The 15,704-nt window shown below is 57.2% G+C and overlaps 2 protein-coding genes across 9 annotated transcripts; both read left to right on the top strand.

Moving 5' to 3' along the window:
* The first annotated feature begins 84 nt into the window (after positions 1–84).
* On the top strand, positions 85–2,719 carry LOC136104137 (1-phosphatidylinositol phosphodiesterase-like). Of its 2 annotated transcripts, none has more exons than XR_011739590.1 (2): positions 85–1,572; positions 1,993–2,719. XR_011739590.1 is itself a non-coding variant. In XM_071809856.1 (2 exons), the coding sequence occupies exons 1-2, from the start codon at positions 168–170 to the stop codon at positions 1,362–1,364; spliced, it is 1,107 nt and encodes a 368-aa protein (XP_071665957.1). In that variant the 5' UTR covers positions 85–167; the 3' UTR covers positions 1,365–2,719. The 2 variants fall into 2 exon arrangements, 1 of the variants encoding a protein (XP_071665957.1); XM_071809856.1 differs by having other exon boundaries at positions 85–1,269; positions 1,360–2,719.
* Positions 2,720–6,264: 3,545 nt separating this feature from the next.
* On the top strand, positions 6,265–15,700 carry SELP (selectin P). Of its 7 annotated transcripts, none has more exons than XM_071810276.1 (18): positions 6,518–6,784; positions 7,211–7,301; positions 9,258–9,647; positions 9,745–9,852; positions 9,964–10,146; positions 11,478–11,663; positions 11,797–11,982; positions 12,122–12,307; positions 12,432–12,617; positions 12,751–12,936; positions 13,073–13,258; positions 13,394–13,579; positions 13,708–13,893; positions 14,099–14,284; positions 14,436–14,558; positions 14,971–15,001; positions 15,206–15,261; positions 15,421–15,700. In XM_071810276.1, the coding sequence occupies exons 1-17, from the start codon at positions 6,518–6,520 to the stop codon at positions 15,258–15,260; spliced, it is 2,922 nt and encodes a 973-aa protein (XP_071666377.1). In that variant the 3' UTR covers position 15,261; positions 15,421–15,700. The 7 variants fall into 7 exon arrangements, with proteins under 7 accessions (XP_071666378.1, XP_071666379.1, XP_071666380.1 ...); XM_071810275.1 differs by having other exon boundaries at positions 15,410–15,700; XM_065842115.2 differs by having other exon boundaries at positions 15,388–15,700.
* The last annotated feature ends 4 nt before the right edge of the window (positions 15,701–15,704 follow it).

The following is a 15,704-nucleotide window of genomic DNA, read 5'->3' as shown; positions in this document are numbered from 1 at the left end:
CTGGGACATACTGGGGTTTGGGGGTAGTGGGATGAGCGCCTGAGGGAGGGGTGGGATCAGGATGCGTTGGGGCCATGCAGCACTCCCACTGCTTGTAGTCTGCTTCTCCTCCACATCAGGGCTTGGTGGGGCGAGCCAGGTGCTGAGGCACCCACTCTTCTGCTGGCATGGAGGCACAGTGCCAGCACAGAGTGGCATTCGATTGCACGCCCCAGCCGACAGCCTGCTTCCCCGACTGGATGGCAGGGCTCCCTGATGCCCTGCCCCTCTCCTGCCTCTCCGTTCCTGGCACCCATGACTCCCTCAGCCTGTTCGGCGGTCGGCGCCTGCGATGCCAGAGCTGGGAGCTGGAGGCCCAGCTGGCAGCTGGCATTCGCTTCCTGGATGTGCGCTGCAAGCTGGTGCGAGGTGAGCTCCAGGTCTACCACCTCTGCACCTTCCAGCGGGCCAGCCTGCGGGGCGTCCTGCGTCGCACCCTGCGCTTCCTCCATGCCCACCCCAGTGAGGCCGTGCTCATGCGCATCAAGGAGGAGCTGCCCATCTTCTCTCGGCCCGGTTTTGCTGCCCAGCTGCGCCGCTGCTTGCTGGAGGAGGGACAGGGCCATGTCTGGTGCCAGGAGGAGGTGCCAACACTGGGCCAGGTGCGGGGGAAGATTGTGGTGCTGGAGGCGCTGGCACAGGAGGTGCTGGGCATCCCCTATGAGCAGCTGAGCATCAGTGATGCCTGGAACGTACTCTCTCTGGAGCGCAAGTGGGCACGGGCCCAGCGGCACCTGGAGAGGGTGGCCAGTGGGGACACCACAACCATGCACCTCACCTTCTGCTCTGGCAATGGGGTCTTCACCTGTCCTGAGGAGGTGGCCCGCTTCGTGAACCCCCGCTGCTACCAGCATCTGCAGCACCGGAGGGGGCAGCCCGTCTGCTGGGGAGTAGTCATCATGGACTTCCCTGGGGCAGGACTCATCCAGCTTATTGTGGAGAGCAATTCCCTGCATGCCAGTGGACACATCACAGCATCCCCCAGCAACCTCCCAACAACCCCACAGCACTACCACGGCAGAGAGGACAGGTACCACATCCCCACAGCACCGCCGCAGCAGAGAGGACAGGTACCACATCCCCACAGCACCGCCGCGGCAGAGAGGACAGGTACCACATCCCCACAGCACCGCCGCGGCAGAGAGGACAGGTACCACATCCCCACAGCACCGCCGCGGCAGAGAGGACAGGTACCACATCCCCACAGCACCGCCGCGGCAGAGAGGACAGGTACCACATCCCCACAGCATCCCTGCAGCAGAGGGGATGGGTGCCACAATGAGCACAGCTCCACTCACTGCCTCCACCTGTGTCCATTAGGATAGACACTGCTCCTGGCCCCACGCCTCTGCTGAAGAATGTCAACACCCAGAGAGAAAAAGCAGGCTTCTAGTTCTCGCTGGGCACTGTGAAGCCTTTGTGTGACAACAGTGTGACAGCACCAGAGGCAGCAGAGGAGGGACGGCAGCTGTGGTTGGAGCCAGGCAGCCCGGGAAGCTGCCCCCTGCACGCTGCTCTCCCCCGAGGAGCCAGGTACGGTAACAGTGTGGGGCCGGGGTGGCCGAGTACCTGGTAGAGCAGCAGGTATGGGGTGGAAGAAGAAGGTCCTGCCTTGGCTCCTCTCAGGTGGGTGAGTCCACCCAAAATGCCTCTCTGCAAAACAGTCCTTTCTTTTCAAGGATCAAAGAAGCTAGGAAAGCACTCCCTATGTTGCCTCGCCATGTCCTAGCAGAAAAGTGCAGAAAAGACCTTTTGCTTTTGCTGCTCAGCTATGAAAGAGCTTGGACCCCTCTGCCCATGGCCTAATCACAGTTAAAACAGTGTTTGTAACCATCTTGCTCCTAAAGCAGAGCTGCGAGAGGTCAGAGGATGAGGAATTCATTTCAAATGTGACAACAAATGCTTAGGAACATCCTTCCCGTTGTTATTTTAGCTTTTGTTTTTTTCTTGCAGGGGCTTGCCCCGAAAGTCAGAACTGTTAGAGAGAGACAACACCAGCAAGCATCACCAACCCTGTGTGCGAAGAGCTGGATGGCCAAGGCAGAGGCAATTCAGACAGGGCTACCCTGTCCTTGGGGTCGCCGTACAGGGCAAAGCCCAGTGGTTTGCAACGTCACAGGCAGCATGGACAGGGCAGTTTATAGTTTCCAAAAAAGCAAAGTGTTTGAGATGTAAAAAAGACCTTAATATGCATGTTGTGCCAGAGCCTGCCCTACCTGCAGAAAATAAATCAGCAATTTAAATAGATTGGCAAGTCACAGGACACAAACTTCTTGGAGCAGGAAGATAATCGAGATCCCAGGGAGAAAGCATCAAACTGCCAGCAGTGCTGAAACAGGGAGGTGAGAATGAGAAGAGGAAAGCTTAGCCCTGGCCTGCCAAAAGGTGAAGAACGCCCTCAAGGATGCTTCTGTCTTGGGGTAAAAGGCAGCTGAGCTCAGTGCCTGACAAAGGGGGTGCCACAGGATTTCCTGGCCAGAGGCAAGGACATTGTTTGCTCTGTGGTGGCTGGCCCTGGCTGGAGACATGGCTCTCGGGGCTGAGTATGCTAATCTGCTGGCCCCAGCGAGGAGAAGCAGAGGAGGACAGAGCTCACCCATGCTGCAAAGAGCTGGACAGGAGGGGAGAGGAGCAGGCAATGGCGCGCAGGGGATGCTGGAGGTGACAAACAGAGGAATCTGTCTCTGGGCTTGTTTTGTGAGACAGGAGAATATTGAAATTTCTGCATTAAACCAGACATATGACAAAAGCACTGGTGATGTCCAAAGTGCTGGTGGCCTGCTCCATCAGCTGCCAATGCCTCCAATGCCTGGGTTGCCCCTGTGCCGAGCCAGCATGACACCTTTAGGTATTGCTCTTGTGACAGGAAGATGGGTGCCATCAAGGGAGGGGCTGTCAGGTTTGGTGGCCCATCCCAGCTTTCCAGGGATGCACAGTGCTGTGGGGAGCTGGTCAGAGTGCAGGCAGAGCAGTCACAGTTCCCAGGAGCAGATCTGCACACAGGGTACTTCTGCTCTGGCTTAGGGCAAGGGATGCCTGCATGGCTGCACCTCTGGAGCTGCACCCCAGCATCCTGTACCCACCCTGTGCCCCAGCTTGCTGGCAGCACAGAGGCACTGCCTGGGATTCCCCGGGTGGGCAGAGGTGCTTGTTTACTCCTTACCACAAAAGTAGTGAGATAATCTCAGCTTTATCTACACCCGTGGCATCCTGTTTGGTGAACCCTTATCTGTGCCAGGCGGGTGTTACTGCTGCCAGGCGTCAGGGAGCCGGCAGGCAGAATGGGCAGGGGTACCCAGCTGGCAGTGGTTCCCTGTGAAAAGGTGCTCTATCATCAGCGTGGTAGGGGAAAGGTGAGAGGCAGAAAGCTGTCCTATAACTGACACCAAAGAAATGTCTCTGCGAGGGACCAGGTGGCATTTGCAGGAGTGGTTTGCCCAAAACTACCTCTGCACCCCACAGCCTGAGCTGTCCTGCAGTCCCTGTGGGTGGGGGTGCAGGGTCCCATGGCCCCTGGACTGTATTGGAACCATCGCAATCCCTCTGGTCCCAGCTAGTCCTTGCATCCTTCTCACCCCCTCCAAGCCAGGGTGGTACTTGGATAATACATCTTCCTGTGGCCAAACACTTCCAAAGTGTGAGATAGATTTTATCAGGCACTTCCAGCGTGGTTGGAGGGCAGTTTGGCTGCTGGGGGTGCAGGCCAGCCGTCGTGCTGGGAGACATGCCCAAAGGCTCCCTATAGCCTGGGGACACCCTTTGGGTCAAAAACCCCCTGGGGACCTGTGGTGAGGGGGACCTGTCCCCTGCCCATGTGCAGGAGTTGCCTCCAAAGCTTCCACTCACCAAGGCATTGCAGGACCTGAGGAGAGCTGCCCTGGTCCCCAGGGTGGGGTGGGGGGTGGCAGGAGTGGGGCTACACCCCAGTGAGGTGTGGGTCCCCACAGGCACCACGCCACGTTCTCACAGGGGTGCCGCCAGCTGCCTCCTTGCTCCGGTGAGCCCTCCCCAGGACGGGGGGGCAAGAGGAATGGGGAGCAGGGGGGCTCCCTAGGAAGGTGCTTGCTGTATCACTGGTGGCAGCTGAGCTGGGCGGGCTGTCAGGGTGACTCGGTTCCTCTGCGGTTTGCTGGGACATTGCACAAGGAGGGAAACAGGCTGGGGCGGGAGCCTCTGCTGAAAACAACACATTTGCCTCTGTGCAGGGGGGTTGCGGCATGCTGGTGACGGGGGCATCCCTTGCACCCTCTGTCCCCAGGGCCTCACTCTGTTGGGTCCTGGGCACTCCCTGGGGACACCATGCATGGCACAGCCTGGTCTTGGCCCTGGGGCTCTGCAGAGGCTAGGCCTTGGGGCATCTGTCCACCTCTGACAGCACCCACCTCCCCATGCAGCATGTACAGCCCCTGTCACCATGGGTCCCATCCACACCTGGCATTTCCAGTGCCACTGGCATCACACCCTGCCCCCTGCACAACAGCTTGCCCATGGCACGGCCAAGCACGCCAAGAGGGAGCAAAGCATCAGCCTGGGCAGGCAGCTATGGCTGTAGCGGCTGAACCGCTTCCCCTGCAGCGAGCCGTGTGGTCACAGCCTGCGTGTGTGTTGCACAGCACCCTTGGCAATGGTTTGGAGATGGCGTGTGTGCCATCTTCCCCACAGATACAGCCCACAGCCAGTCTCTCATGGACAAGAGCATCACCTCCATCTGTGGCTCAGGACCAGGACACAGCAAAGGAGACACATTTCCATTCCAGATCCCTGCAAGGCCCAGAAGGAAAGCGAGGAGGTGACATGGGAGAGTGTCTTTGAGCCTGCTCGCTTGAGCCTCTGCTGCATGAAGCCCTCGCTTGCAGCTTGCGCTATGCCCTTGGAGGGGGCAGGGAGACAGGATGCATCATCCTGCTGCCTGGGAAATCCCGGACCTGCTCAGCCCGTAAGGCAGGGGTGGGCCTTTCCTTGGTAAGCGGGGCAGCAGGAGCCCAGTGGGGAGCGTGTGCCCTGCAGCATCCTGAATCCTTCCTGGGGAGCCAGCCTTGGAAAACACCTGAGATGTGAAAGGGCTCCTGGTGATCAGCCAGCTCCCAGCAGAGCTGATTTGGGTCTTCTCTCCCACTACATGTACCTCTTTCTACTCACTACAAAGCAAACTTTGGCACTGGTCCTGTGATACAGGACCCCCCTGCGAGCCCAGGTACCCACAGGCACAGAGTACCTGACCCCACAAACAGCTTTGAACTTGGCCACATTCCACTATTCGCAGTGGTAGCCCCTGAGTCTCAACCACCTTGGTTCTGTTTTGAAAACAATATGAGAAACTACTTGTAATTTGAAAAAATATAGGTGGGAATATTTTTTTTCTACTGGTCTGCCCTACCGTATCGGGCCTCAGCAGAAGTGAAACTGGCAAGGGCACAGCCTGTTCCCCACCTGCGACAGTGCCACCTGTGAGTACCCCTCTGACTCCCCGTGGGTCTTTCAATGCATAGGAGAGGCAGCTCCTGCCCTACCCAGGTGATCCTCAGCATTTGGAGATGTTCTCCTGCCTCATCAGCTGCCCCTCAGCCTCCCTGCCTGCCTGGCTGCTTCTTCCCATGCCATAACTGCATGCCCTCTGCACGTGGGCTGCTAGAGAGAAAACAACCCTGAATTACTGAACATACAGGCTCATCCTCAGCAATCACATAAAAATAGACAATTGCAGTAAAATTTTGGGAGGAAGATATCCAGAAACAGGAACTGAGTTGCATTTATATTGGCCAAGTATAAAGTCATTGTGGTGGGTTACGGCTTTTGTGGGATGAGTTCCTCCTTTTGTCTAGCATGAGTCCCACTGGAGCAGCATCTATTTCTCTGGAACTGGAAAATGGATGTGACCTGCATGGCTCTTGCTTTGGCTTTGGCTGGAAATGAGCAGACTAATTCCTGCAGAAAACCCTGCCAAGGGAATCTTATTTAAAAGTAGAATGGGGTAAGGAAAGATTTATGATGAGTCAAGAATGATCCAAGGGGAGGTAGACACAATCAGGCATGTTCCTGAAGCATCGGTGGAAGTTCATAAGGGATATTAACAACTCACAGGAAGTTCCTCTGGCATGTTGTTGGACCATTCTCATAAAGACTTAAAGGCAAAGACAGGAAAATGCATTGTGTAAGTACCTGTTTATAAACGGTATATGAAAATTCACAACCAGAGCAAAACGCCTGCCAGTAAGGAGAGGGGAAGGTGTGAACTCCTGCTCATCACACCTCATCCCTCCTCCATCCCCTGGCCACCAGTGTAGGCACTGCGACATGGATGAGGTGGGTTGGAGAGTTCCCAATGCCCTGGGCACCATGGGCTGGGGCTGGACCCTCCTTCACCTCCCAGGGGGCTCAGGCAGACCTGGCTCTTCGTGCGTTGGCTCCCGTGGCAGTGTGGGGATGCACCCAGCTCCCATGCCGTGGGGCAGGTGACAAGCTGAGTCCTGCCAGCGCCATGGCCAGGGCTGACCCCACTGTTCCGCTTTGGCCATGGGCTGGGAGTGAGGGGATCTGTGGGGGTGGGAGAGCCCTGTGGCGGGGCAGGCGGAGGCGTGGGGCAGGATGCGGGCTGGCAGCGGGGCTGGGGTGGGAGGGGAAGAGGCCAAGGGCAGGGAGCGATGCTGCGTATGCTCGGAGGAAGTGTGAGCACCGCTGCCCGCCCAGGCCAGACGTGCCTCGCGCTGCCAGCGGCTGGGCAACGAGTGTCCATGACACCGACATGGTAGGTCCTGCTCCTTTCTGTGGGGATGAATTGGGGTCTGCTCAGCAAAGGTGGGTAGGGGAGGGCAGGGCTGTGGGCAGGTGCTGCCAGGAACCAGTGCCACTGCCGGGGACCTGTGGGACAGAGACCCTGCTGCAGACAGCGAGGCTGTGCCAGGAGCACAGGGCACTGCCACTGCAGAGGCAGATGCTAGCCTGGAGGGGTGGGGGCACAGGGCACGCCCTGGACTTTGGGGCTCCCCAGGAGTGAATTGCATGGGAGGCACAGCCCCCAAAAAGTGGGGGACCCTTTCTGCAGCAGAATTGTACCTGACCGGTGGCACACGGCACCTAGATTGTGGCTACCAGGTGTGTGGCATGGGGGCACAGTGGGGTGCATGAGCCCCCCTGGGACAGACATGCTCACACCTCCCTCCCTGGCACGCAGGGCACAGCTGCAGGACTGCAATCTGCTGGGAGAACGCGGGCTCTGGGCTCCCGTGACATCTGCTACCTGGGCATCGCTGCCATCGCATGGGGTAAGCTGCCTGCTTGGTGGGCACAGACGTAGCCACAGCACCCACAGGTGAAAGAAAGGGCTGGGAGCGCAGCTGAGGTAGCACCACGCAGAGTTAAAGCTTCTAATTGACATCAGGAAAAGAAATTAGAGTAGAAACTAATTTGTTTTTGCTGCCTGTAGGATATTTCCTTCACATATTGGCAGTGCACAGAGCAAAACCTGCCGGTGCCTGCTCTGTCCCTAGAGATCCTCCAAGAGCTGGAGGATCTTTATGGATTATTTTCCACAGGACCTTTCGTGACTGAGCTAAGGAACAGCTAAGGAACAGAGGCAAGTGCAAAATTGTCAGGAGGAGGCTGAGATTTAGCTCTGAGGGCGATACAAAAATGCAAAGGCACCCTGAGTGTGGTGGGTGTTGAGAACAGTCCTTGGGGGAGGTTTGGGGGGCTGTCAGGGGAGTGGAGTGGTTGAAACACAGGCAAACAGCACCCACCTGGGGGTTCAGCTCTGGTTGGGGCTGGGAGAGGTAACATAAGGCTGAGGGGAAGGAACAGTGATGAGCTGTGCTACAGAGAAGTTGTTACTGGTGGAGCTGGAGGAAAGCGGTAGGAAAGCATGTGGAGGATGGGCATGTAGCAGGTATGTCCCCTTGGTCCTTCTTGGTTTGGAGATGGGGCACAGGAGAGCAGCAGGGTGACTGCCCTGAGCTGGGCTGGGGAGGCAGTGAGGGCTGGGATATGGGTGGTGGGAGCTGACGACAGGGCAGGTTCCCAGAGCTGCCCTGAGCTTCTGTCCTGCAGCCCCAGACTCGAAAGGCATGAAAAGGAGAGCTACTGTTGAAGACCACGTTTTCCTCAGACTTGGTTTTGTTAAGCGAAGTGGATAGTTTACTCTTTCACAAGGAAATATGGACAAATTATGGGAATTTTGCTTAGAATTATGTGTAATTATTGACAAAACTAGAGCCCTAATTAGACTTGGGAAGCCCTAGATTTGCATCTAATCTGTGATGCCCAGAACACTGCCCGCATGACCAGAGTGTGATACGCTCTCCTGAGACACAGGGTACCCCAGGCTGGTTGTTTGGAGAAAACTTTGATCCCCATCTCACTTTCTGCACAGATGGAGATATGATCCTTGTATCAGTTTCTGCAGTTGTGGAGATACCTGCTTCTGGGGAGGAGGGAGGAAGCTTTTTTTGGTGGCTAAAACCCTTTGATTGCATCAAGTTGTGGTGTGAAATGCTGTAAATAAGTACAGGGTTTCAGCAAAGTGCCCCTTGCTTCTGGGTGTGGGTTCCAGTTAATCTCTGGCTTTGCTCTGGCTGGTGGGCATGACCAGGATGTGAACTTGACTTTTGCAAGATGTTGTTTTGCAATACTGAGTTTTACAAGACTCTTCAGACCATCTTGGGATCCAAATACTTTTGGGGATGAGGGCATGCTTCTTGCTCTGTCTCGCTCCAACCTGAGTCTCATGTAGAAGTGTAAAGCAAGAAAACCGAAGTGGTACACTTCTGTGCTTGAGGAAGGAATCATGTTTTAAAGAACCATCTTGATGTTGGGTTTTCCCCTTTGGGAAACCTTTGTGGCCAGGGGTATGAGGCTGTGGGGCTGGGCTTCCAACCCTTGGCTGGAGGAGCGGTTGTTATCACTATTTGAGGCTCTCCTGCCACCTGTGTTCTGCCTGCCTCATCCCATGCTTCCCATCTCAGCCTTCACCCATCCCTCACTTCACCCACTCCCTCACCTTCCTCACCCCTGTCCCACCTCAGCTCCTTCTGCAATGCCTTGATCCACCCAGGTCTCTGTGTACCTTTAGAGCCCCATTCTCACCCGCTCTTGTCCTTTTGCCCTGTCCTCTCAGTGGCATCTCTTGGCCAGCCCTAGCCCCAACCTCATATCCCAAGGGACCCCATCCCTGACTGGGTTCCTGTCCTTTCTGCATCAATCCCACTCCCCATCCTCTCTCGCAGGTGCAGTGACGTGGGTGGAGGTGGGTGCCTGGACATACCACTACAGTGACCAAGGCGACTACACATGGGAGCAGGCCAGGAACTACTGCCAGACCTTCTTCACCGACCTGGTGGCAATCCAGAACAAGCAGGAGATTGAGTACCTCAACGCGAGCCTGCCCTTCCACAGGCGCTACTACTGGATCGGCATCCGCAAGCTGGGTGGCACCTGGACCTGGGTGGGCACCAAGAAGGTGCTGACAAAGGAGGCGGAGAACTGGGCAGCCGGGGAGCCCAACAACCGCCGCTCCAACCAGGACTGTGTGGAGATCTACATCAAGCGGCAGCAGGAGTCGGGCAAGTGGAATGACGAGAACTGCAAGCAGAAGAAGAAGGCGCTGTGCTACCAGGGTGAGTGGGGGTGCTGCAGCACGGAGCTGGATTGGGTGGGCTGGGGACCTTGGCAGGGTGGACAGTGGCTCCTGCTGACCATCCTCTGTGTGCGCAGCTTCCTGCCAGCCCTTTTCGTGCAGCCAGCGCGGCGAGTGCGTGGAGACCATCGGGAGCTACCGCTGCCAGTGCTACCCTGGATTCCATGGCCCGGAATGCGAGGATGGTGAGCCTCCCATTCCCAACCCTCCTGCCCTGACGGGCATCTAAGCCCCAGTGGCAAAGTGCACAGGTTCTTTATGCTCCTAATGGGCTGGTGATGCTGTGTCTCCCCCAGTTGTGCAGTGCGCTGAGCTGGAACCAGAGGGAGCACACATGAACTGCAGCCATCCCTACAGAGACTTCAGTTACAACTCCACCTGTGTGTTCAGGTGCCGGGAGGGGTTTGAGCGGCGAGGGGCGGGCACACTGCGGTGCCTGGCTTCCCAGCAGTGGTCTGCAGAGACCCCCACCTGCACAGGTAGGGCCTGCTAGGGACTGGGGGACACAGCAATGTGACACTGATGTGGCATTGATGCTTTTTGGGGGCAAGGCTGCTCAGGCAAGCAACAGGCTAGGTTTGCAGTGCCCTTGCCATTCGGGGAAGCAGCTCCCAGTGCTGCATGCAGGGAGCAGTTCCCTGATGAGGCTGCGATGGGCAGAGCAGCTGTGAACTCGGGATAAGCCCCCTGCTCTCCCAGGCTGTCCCAGCACTTGCTCACTGTCCCGAATCACACTCAGGTGTCAGCACCCTGTGTGCACCAAGCATGGGGGCAGGAGGGTGTCTTGGCACCTCTGTCACCTTGGTGGCACAGTCTGCATCTCCCCAAGCCCACCCCAAACCACCTTGGGAAGGTGCTCAGCAACTTGGGGGTCCTCAGAGAAGGGTGAAGGGGGACTGCCAACCTCCGGCTGTGGGAAGGGTAGATCCTGGCAGACTGGGCTGCCTTGAGTGGGGGTGAGGACCCATGAGATGAGGTTAGATACAAGCTGGGAGGGTGAGAGCAGCGCAGGAAGCCACAAAGGAGAGAAAGTTGTGGTATGTTACCCTGCAGAAGCAGGGCAAGTCTTCCTGTTGGTGGCTCGAGGGTTGCAACCAGGTGTTGGGTGCCCCAGAGAGGTGCTTGGCTTTTTTTGGGGGGAGTGTGAGGGCCCTGCTCCACCTTCCCTGCACCACTGTGTGGTGTATCTGCAGTCTTGCACAATATGGGATGAGTTGAGAACTGGAGCAGACACAGGACATACATGGGGACCCTCTCTACTGGGTGACCCAGCAGGAGGGGTCAAGGGGTGGGCAGGGTGTCTCTCTCTATATGTAGCCACTTGCTCCAGCAAACATTGAGTGCTGCCCTGGCACACAGTGAAGCATGACAGGCACAGCCTGGGGAGGCTGGCACATGCACCTGCAGCTATCATAGTCATACAACACCGGTCCTCTACAGCCGGAAAGCCACCAAGGTGTCCTTCCCCCTGCCACTGTGACAAGTATGGAGGCAGGGAGGGAGGCGAGCAGGACTGCAGCAGCCATGGTCCTTTGTCCTGGGGGCTGTGACATGGGGCAGTGCAGGGGATAAACAGGGCTCTGGCAGAACAGCAACTGCTCCCCCCGGCCTCAGGAAATAACTCCTACAGCAGAAAAATCATTGTACCAGCTACATTATTACTGCTTTTGAAGAGGTGAGACTTGTCTGGGTGAGAAAGGTAAATGGAAGACATATCACCATAGAGTGTTTTGTTTGACTGGGATTCAACTCTTAATCCCTAGATTTAACCTCATCTATCCTGTCTCTGAGACCTGCTCTCCCATTGCAGCCATCTCCTGCCCAGCGCTCAGTGCACCAGACCGGGGACAGCTGAACTGCTCCCACCTTCATGGGGATTTTGCCTTTGGCTCCACGTGTGCCTTCTCCTGCCAGACAGGGTTTGTGCTGACAGGTCTGGAAAGCCGTGAGTGCATGGCCACAGGGACCTGGACTGGGGATGCCCCACGCTGTGAAGGTAGAGCTGCTGCTAGAGCTCAGGGTGTCACTGGCCTTGGGGTGACACTGGGATTTTCCCCAGCCTCTTCGTCCAGCAGTTTAGTCTCACAGTCCCCAAGCTTTTACTTGAAATGTGCCTCTTTGCCCTGCAGTCATCACCTGCCCCATGCTCAGCGCGCCAGACCGGGGACAGCTGAACTGTTCCCACCTCAACGGGAACTTTGCCTTTGGCTCCACGTGTGCCTTCTCCTGCCAGACAGGGTTTGCACTGATGGGGTCAGAGAGCCGTGAGTGCACAGCCATGGGGACCTGGACTGGGGACGCTCCACGCTGTGAAGGTAGAGTTGTGACGTAAGGTGTCACAGGCCTTGGGGTGACCATGGGATGTTCTCAGGTGTCTTGGTCCTCTTATTACATGAGGAGTTTAGCCTCATAGTCCACAGGCTCCTATTTGAAGTGTGCTTATTTACCCTGCAGCCATCGCCTGCCCGGTGCTCAGCGCTCCAGACTGGGGACAGCTGAACTGCTCCCACCTCCATGGGACGTTTGCCTTTGGCTCCACATGTGCCTTCTCCTGCCAGACAGGGTTTGTGCTGACAGGTCTGGAAAGCCGTGAGTGCATGGCCACAGGGACCTGGACTGGGAATGCCCCACACTGTGAAGGTAGAGCTGCTGCTAGAGCTCAGGGTGTCACTGCCCTTGGGGTGACACTGGGATGTTCCCCAGTCTCTTGGTCCCAGCAGTGTAGTCTCCCAGGTTCCTGCTTGAAGTGTATTTCTCCCTGCAGCCATCGCCTGCCCAGTGCTCAGTGCTCCAGTCCAAGGACAGCTGAACTGCTCACATCTCCACGGGGACTTCACCTTTGGCTCCATGTGTGCCTTCTCCTGCCAGATGGGGTTTGCACTGATGGGGCCAGAGAGACGCGAGTGCACGGCCATGGGGAGCTGGACTGGGGACACCCCACGCTGTGAAGGTATTGCTGCTGCTAGAGCTCAGGGTGTCACTGATCCTGGGGAACATCTTAATGTCACCCCAGCCTCTTGGTCCCAGCAGTTTAGCCTTGCAGTATCCAGGCTCCCACTTGGAGTATATTTCTATCTCTGCAGCTATCACTTGCCCGGTGCTCAGTGCTCCAGACCGAGGAAAGATGAACTGCTCCCATCTGAACGGGAACTTTGCCTTCGGCTCCATGTGTGTCTTCTCCTGCGAGACAGGGTTTGCGCTGACAGGACTGGAGAGCCAAGAGTGCACAGCCATGGGGACTTGGACTGGGGATGTCCCACGATGCAAAGGTAGAGACGCTGTGCAAGGTGCCACAGGCTTTGGGGTGACCATGAGATGTTTTCTGGTGTCTTGGTCCTCTCATTCCAACAGTTTAGCCTCATAGTCCACAGGCTCCTATTTGAAGTGTGCTTATTTACCCTGCAGCCGTTGCCTGCCCGGTGCTCAGCGCTCCAGACTGGGGACAGCTGAACTGCTCCCACCTCCATGGGGACTTTGCCTTTGGCTCCACATGTGCCTTCTCCTGCCAAATAGGGTTTGCACTGACAGGGCCGGACAGCCGTGAGTGCACAGCCATGGGGACCTGGACTGGGGACACTCTACGCTGTGAAGGTAGAGCTGCTGCTCAATGCAGCACAGGCATTGTGTTGTCCCCGAGATGTTCTTGGGTGTCTTAGTCCTCTGGTCCCAACAGTTTATCCTCATAGTCCACAGGCTCTTATTTGAAGTGTATCTCTATCCCTGCAGCCATCACCTGTCCAGAGCTCAGTGCTCCAGACTGGGGACAGCTGAATTGCTCTCACCCCCATGGGGACTTTGCCTTTGGCTCCACGTGTGCCTTCTCCTGCCAGACGGGGTTTGTGCTGATGGGGACAGAGAGCCACAAGTGCATGGCCGCGGGGACCTGGACTGGGGATGCCCCACACTGTGAAGGTAGAGCTGCTGCTAGAGCTCAGGGTGTCACTGGCCTTGGGGTGACACTGGGATATTCCCCAGTCTCTTGGTCCCAGCAGCATAGTCTCCCAGGTTCCTGATTTAAGTGTGCCTCTTCACACTTGCAGCCATCAAATGCTCAGCCCTGGCCAGTCCTAACATGGGCCAGGCTGCCTGCTCCCACCTCCATGGGAACTTCTCCTTTGGCTCCATGTGTGCCTTCTCCTGCCAGACCGGATTTGTGCTGATGGGGCCAGAGAAACGCGAGTGCACGGCCATGGGGACCTGGACAGGGGACACCCCACAATGCATAGGTAGATTTTGTGGTCACATGAGTCTGGAAGTGCTCTGCTGTAGCAGACTGCTTTCCCCAGCACCCCTTTCCCCTTAGCACCCCCAGTCCATGGCAGTTCATCCTCTGCCTCCCCAGACCACATGTCCCATCCAGCAGTCCTGTCCTATTGATGTATCCACTATGCTTTATCTGTGCTATCTTTATCCACTGTGCTCTATCTCCAGCCATCAGCTGCCCGGTGCTGGAGCCCCCCAGCAGAGGCCAGCTGAGCTGCTCTCATGTGCACGGGAACTTCATGTACAACTCCACGTGCACCTTTTCCTGCGAGGAGGGGTTTGTTCGGATGGGAGCAGAGGTGGTCAGGTGCGCAGCCACAGGGAACTGGACCAGGCATCCCCCTGTCTGTGCAGGTATGGTGGGACCCCCTGCTCTTCTTGCACTATGGGGCCTGGCTTCCTGCAGCACATCTTGAATGCGGGAGGGGGGGGCACCCCAGCAGCCTGGGTGCTGTGAAGTCCTTCTGACAACTTTCTAACTTGTGGGTCTGTGGACCTGTTTCAGAGGATGGTGCCCCCTTTTTAAAGCAAGTCCTGGCTTACAGCAGCGGCACAGCTCTGGCAGTAGCCGGCATCGTGCTCTCAGGAACGGTCATTGCCCTCCTCGCCAAGCGGCTCAGCAACAGAGGTATAGAAATGCCTTCTGCAACCCACCATCACTTTGGCTGGGGGCTCTCGGACCAGGGGGTTACAGTGTCACAGGAGAGGGTGGGATGATCGGATGCGTTTAACAGTTTGACTGTCTCAATACACGGGTTTTATTTGCTGCAAGTTGCTTTGGTCTGGCAGCACCTCCTTGGTGTCTGTCCAGCTGGAAGTGTCAGCTGCCAGGTTTGGAGTGCAGAGCCAGAAAAACATCTTAATTGCAAAGGGAAAGGCAGTGATTGTTCCAGGTCCCCCTCCCTGCTCCATCCTGTGCTTGTCACACTTGGTTCCATTTCAAACACTGCTTCTGCAGCTTCTCAAGTACTTCACTAAACAGATCTGGTTATTTCTTTTTTATCTGTACTACCCATGTGGACATTTGACACCATTATCAGAGGAGAAGAAGCAGCTCCTGAACCCCACCAGGTGAGAGCCATGCTCTGCAGGAAGGTGGGTCTGCACTGTGTCCCTCACAGCCCTGCAGTAACCCTGTATCACCCAGCTCTGCCCATGTGCGGCTGCTTGCATAGGCAGTGAGAGCATCTTCGGTGGGTATGGGGCTGTTCTAACCCATGCCCTTCACACTCCTGCCCTCACTCCCAAGATACCACCCTCATGTCTGTCTTCCAGTGACCTGGGATCACCGGGCATCTTCACCAACGCAGCGTATGACGCCAACCTGTGAGGTGAGAGGTGCTGAGGTGCACCGGGCTGGGGTGCTGCCAGATGGGGGCACCCCGGGCAGGAGAAGGGGAGACCCGCTGCTTTTTACTGAAGGGGTGACACCAGCCCCGCCTCCCCCGTGCTTCCAGCGTGGCCCTGACCGAACCCCAGCCTGTCCCCAGCGCTGCAGCCCCAGCAGGAGCCGCCGCCGGGACCTACGGGGGCCTCACGTCCCCGGCTGCAGCCCCGACCCACGCGGGGAGTGGAGCTGCACCACCCACGCGTCAAGGACACCGAAGATGAGCCAGGGGCCGTGTGCCGCCTCCGTCACCTGCTGCCAGCCCCTTCCTCGCACGGAGCTGCCCCTCTCCCCACGGACATCCCCTCGCAGCTCCCCCTACTCGCGCTTCCGGCCACGGGCTTGTGTCAGCAGGGCCTTAATAAACGTCTGTGTCTAACGAACCGC

Source organism: Patagioenas fasciata, chromosome 6, assembly GCF_037038585.1.
Source record: "Patagioenas fasciata isolate bPatFas1 chromosome 6, bPatFas1.hap1, whole genome shotgun sequence".
Taxonomy (NCBI): domain Eukaryota; kingdom Metazoa; phylum Chordata; class Aves; order Columbiformes; family Columbidae; genus Patagioenas; species Patagioenas fasciata.
This window is presented reverse-complemented; position numbering and strand designations above follow the sequence as displayed.